Here is a 4,680-nt window from a genome sequence, read left to right as displayed (position 1 = left end):
ATTTGAATTATATTATGAGAGAGATTAGGTATTTAATTTGAGCAATGGGTGGATGAAGGGCTTGATTTGACTTGATTCAATAGATTTTTGAAATTTAAATTTAGTTTGAGTTTGAGTTGACTGTTGTTGTTGATGAGTGACTAGAATTAGTTTGGTTGATTTGATGGATAAGATTGCATATTTTATTTGCTTTAGATTGGTAATTTGTATTTATTGTTATTTTTATTTGTAGATACGATATGATAATACTATTAGTGGACAATTAGGCTAGTATCTAGGCTTTTATGATAATTAATCAATTTAGACTAATAGATGTGGGATGTTAGTTTAATTAAATAAATATGATTTATGTTTATTATGTGACAATGGAGGGAATATCATTTAGGATAATTCCTAATTTACTTAATTAGTTAGTGCTGATATGATGTGAGTGTGGCTACAATGAGTCTAGTATGGTGTCAAAAGTGGTAAAAGTTGTAGTGTTAGATGTGATTAGGACATATTTAATTTTAGGTATCTATAATCTCTATGCACTTAAAAATTTTAAGCATCCCAAGAATCACTTTGAAGTACAAATGATACATTTTATAAATTTTTATAATATTTAATTTATAAAAAAATAATCTTTTTTAATTTAAAAATCTATCACATGTTATAGGCGAAAAGTCAAAATCATATTTTTTTTAACATATTAATGCAAAATACTACCCTTTGGTAAAGAGGTAGCTTAAAGTTCTTATCCTTGATCAATATGAGATTTTATACCATTCATGGGCTCTTTTAATGGAAGGAAAAGGTGGTCTTAATATAGTTTTGTTCAGCACCATTAGGTGCATGAACTATCAACCTTGCATAAGTCAATAATGTTTGTCCAAAAGCCAAATCAAAGTACTAGTTTAATTGATGACAATGACATGACCGTATTACTAAAGTTGAAGATGGCCTAACATGATGAATTGATCAATGCCAAGAGAATTTTATATGGCCCATACGTTCTAATTTGTGTAAGCACTACCACAAACACCTTAAGAATGGTTTTGGACCTCATAATCCTATAATCATTACTATGCCAACAAATTATTATCTTATCCAATGAAATGCTAAAGTAAACATCTAACATTTATGATCATAAATTCAAACCTCTTTAAATAAATACAAAATTCTCACACAACCCATATACTTAAATATTTAAATATTTTTTCTTTTATTTAGACGACATCATAAATCGAATCCTCATATCGCAAGGCCCAACTAATTGTATATATTGACTAAGATATTAATCAAATAAAACAAATACACAAAACAGGTCAATTTTCTGCTTCATAGCAGTAAGTGGACAGACTTTTATTTAACATGACATGGATCAAACTGGAGTTCTGAAACCCTTCGATCTTTACAGACACGGTAGAGATTTGTAAGAACATTGGCCGAGTCACAACTAGAGAAGGTGCTTAAGAAACTCGCTTATATAATTCCCTTGGATTTCCTCCTTCCCAAACAACCTCTCTCTTATCTTCTCCATATTCTCTGCCACACACTGTCCCTCGTCGCCCACCATAACCTCCCTCACACATCTCCTAATTTCCTCCGCTTTGAAACCCCCATCTTCTTCCCTCCCAATCTCCATGCCAATGTGAAGTTCATCGGCCACTAGCCGGGCGTCGAGTCCCTGATCAACATGCATGGGCAGAGCTATTATCTTCACCCCAAATCTCAGCGCTTCCAACACAGAGCTCCACCCGCAGTGGCTCACAAACCCTCCCGTCGAAGAGTGGCAAAGAATCTGCTGCTGCGGTGCCCACTTGAAGTACACCACACCCCTCTCCCTCGTGCGTTCCTCAAACCCCTCTGGCAGTAAAGCCCGAGCTCTCTCTTCTGCTGATGACGTGGAATCCTCCTTACAGCGAGGGGAGCGCAGAACCCACAGAAATGGGACATGGCTCTCCTCCAGCCCCTTTGCCAGCTCAGCAACCTGCTCCTTGGACAGAAAACACTCGCTCCCAAACGACACGTAAACAACAGAACTGGGCGGATAATTGCCCAGCCATCGCAGGCATTCGTTCTGTTCGTCGGGCGCGGTCGCCGGTAGAAATATACCGACAGGAACCACCGGCTTTCTGAGCACCGCCTCCAGATAATGAAAATACTTGCTTTCCAATTCAAAGCATGATCGGACGAGCATAAGCTTACATGCCTCCATAGATTTAAAAAACCGACCCAAAACTGTCGTACCTCCATCGCCGTGGCCATTATACCCAGCTAAAACTGAGCTAGCTTCGTATGGTTTGTAAGCTATGACAGACGATGGATAATCTGGCGGTGGCGCGGTCAAATCCTCCACAGTGGTTTCCCCCGCCTTGTTTCTGCTTGGTACTGCAAAGTAAGCAATGGCCGAGGCACTGAAGATGCAGAAATAGACGGCGGGGATACCAAACTTGGCGGCCCAGTGCTGTGAGAAATCATGAATTATATAGTCCGGTTGAATCCGGCGCAGAAGATGTTCAAAGGGATTCTGGAGGCCGTCAAGAGCTATCTTCAACAGATCTGCCATTTCCATGGGAATATCGGCGGTGTTGTCGACTTCAGGAGGGAGACCCTCTACAGAGGGTAGAGGCAGCTCTAGCATATCGATCTTGCCCACCCATTTTTCATGTAGCGAGGACTTTATCTTTGAAATATTGGCCGGGGTGGAGAGAAAAGAGATCTTCAACCCCTGATCTGCAAGTCTCTTGGATAACTCAAGAAAAGGGGAGATGTGGCCCTGCGCCAGCCATGGAAACATCAATACATGAAGGGCTCTGTCCATTTTATGTAGCCCGCTGACAAGCCTTTGGAACAGAGAAATGATACTTCTCTGCTTCCAAGTTCAACGCTGCTTATGAAGCTGTAGTGCCAGCAACAACTGGAATCAGCCCCGCGAGGCAAGAGACGAGACGCTAAAACCTACTAATTTGAAGCTGGTAGGTGGGAGGATAAGGTGCATCATCACTGGTTTGTAGGAAGCTACACTCTTTCTGTGGATGATATGAATCATGGACCTCAATGTCAATTTCATTTGAAAAATGTATCAAGGGAGAGGATCTAGTAGTTGTGTACCCTAACTTCACGCTTCTCAAAATCTTACATGGAAATTTCAAATCACTCCCAATTTTTTAGAGCAGCTTACTTGGCAAGTCCCCTGCTTATAAGTAGACACGTCTATTATGGCTCCAAAATGATAGTACCGATTGACTAACACACGTGTTAGTTGCGTGTTTTACACTGTCAATTTTGCAATTAACGAGTGCGATTGACTAACCTGTCGCTAGCACGTTGTACGAAAGGTCTGTTTTGGAGCCAGAATAGACACATCCCTTATAACTAAGGTTTCATGGCCACATCAACATGCTTTTTGCCAAGGTGCCCAAAAACAACCCAAAAAAAAAGTGAGACCAACAGGTATGCAAAAGGGCCCCAATACTTGAACAACTGATGTGGCATCACATGATTGGTTACTTTTCACAACAAATGATATATTTCATTCAATTATTGATACTTATCATACAACTATTGGTGCAATGTTGTACAAAAGTTGGACATTATCAACAAGTATGGGGTATTAAATCAACAACTTCTATCACAAGAATTAGAACGCGCTCAACTACTCGGTTATTTCCCCTAACATGTCTTCATATGAATTATGAAGTGTCTCTTTATAGTACATTGTAATTCAAGTATTTTTTGTCATTTGGAAAAGTTGATGACATATTCGTTTAGAAAATAGGTTAGTATTAGTTTGAGATTAATATACTTTTACAAATTTAATCTACACCAATCGTATTAGGGTATTGAAGATTATAGTTGTTGATTCCAATTTTGATTTCTATTAAATACAATTGTGAAGCACAATAGAGATTGATTGTGTTCAAACTAAAATAGATCATGAAAATACAAAATAAATTAATTTTAAAAGAATTTTAAAACTAGCACTTGCATTAAAAGGAGGTGTAATGATATACTTTGGGTAATATATTGAAATTAATAAGTTAATGATGAAATTAATAATGAAAAAAAATCAACCTCAAGAATATAACATTGAGAATTTGAAAAAATAAAAAATAAATTATAATATGACACAATTACATAAACAAAATAAAATGAACAATATAAATATTTTAAAGAAACAAAATAGGGGAAAAGACCCAGTAGTTGTGCACCCTAACTTCGCGCTTCTCAAAATCCTACATGCAAATTTCAAATCACTTCGATTTTTTTACAGCAGCTTACTTGGCAAGTCCCCTGCTTATAACTAAGGTTTCAAAGCCACATCATCAAATATGATGCCACATCAGCATGCTTTTTGCCAAGGTGTCCAAAACAACCCAAAAAAAAAGTGAGACCAACAGGTGTGCAAAAGGGCCCCAATACTTGTGCAGCTGATGTGGCATCACATGATTGGTTACTTTTCACAACAAATGGTATATTTCATTCAATTATTGGTACTTATCATACAACTATTAGTGCAATGTTATACAAAGGTTGAACATTAAATCAACAAGTATTGGGGTATTAAATCAACAACTTCTATCACAAGAATTGAAACGTGCTCAACTACTGAATCCTTTCCCCTACATATAAAACTAAAACCAAAACAATTTTCAATATTGAAGCCGATAGGCTTTTAGTGGGGGAAAGGCCCCA

The 4,680-nt window shown here is 37.6% G+C and overlaps 1 protein-coding gene across 1 annotated transcript; it reads right to left on the bottom strand.

Moving 5' to 3' along the window:
- Positions 1–1,238: 1,238 nt before the first annotated feature.
- On the bottom strand, positions 1,239–3,019 carry LOC131079370 (putative UDP-rhamnose:rhamnosyltransferase 1). The gene has a single exon (XM_058017290.2). The coding sequence runs from the start codon at positions 2,804–2,806 to the stop codon at positions 1,439–1,441; it is 1,368 nt and encodes a 455-aa protein (XP_057873273.2). The 5' UTR covers positions 2,807–3,019; the 3' UTR covers positions 1,239–1,438.
- Between the last annotated feature and the right edge of the window lie 1,661 nt (positions 3,020–4,680).

The sequence above is a fragment of the Cryptomeria japonica genome, chromosome 6, assembly GCF_030272615.1.
Source record: "Cryptomeria japonica chromosome 6, Sugi_1.0, whole genome shotgun sequence".
Classification (NCBI taxonomy): domain Eukaryota; kingdom Viridiplantae; phylum Streptophyta; class Pinopsida; order Cupressales; family Cupressaceae; genus Cryptomeria; species Cryptomeria japonica.
The sequence above is the reverse complement of the archived record's forward strand: the minus strand, read 5'-3'. Positions and strand labels throughout refer to the sequence as shown.

What these genes read in the sequence shown, in the direction of transcription:
- LOC131079370 (XM_058017290.2), bottom strand. Translation starts at nt 2,806, where the DNA reads ATGGACAGAGCCCTTCATGTATTGATGTTTCCATGGCTGGCGCAGGGC.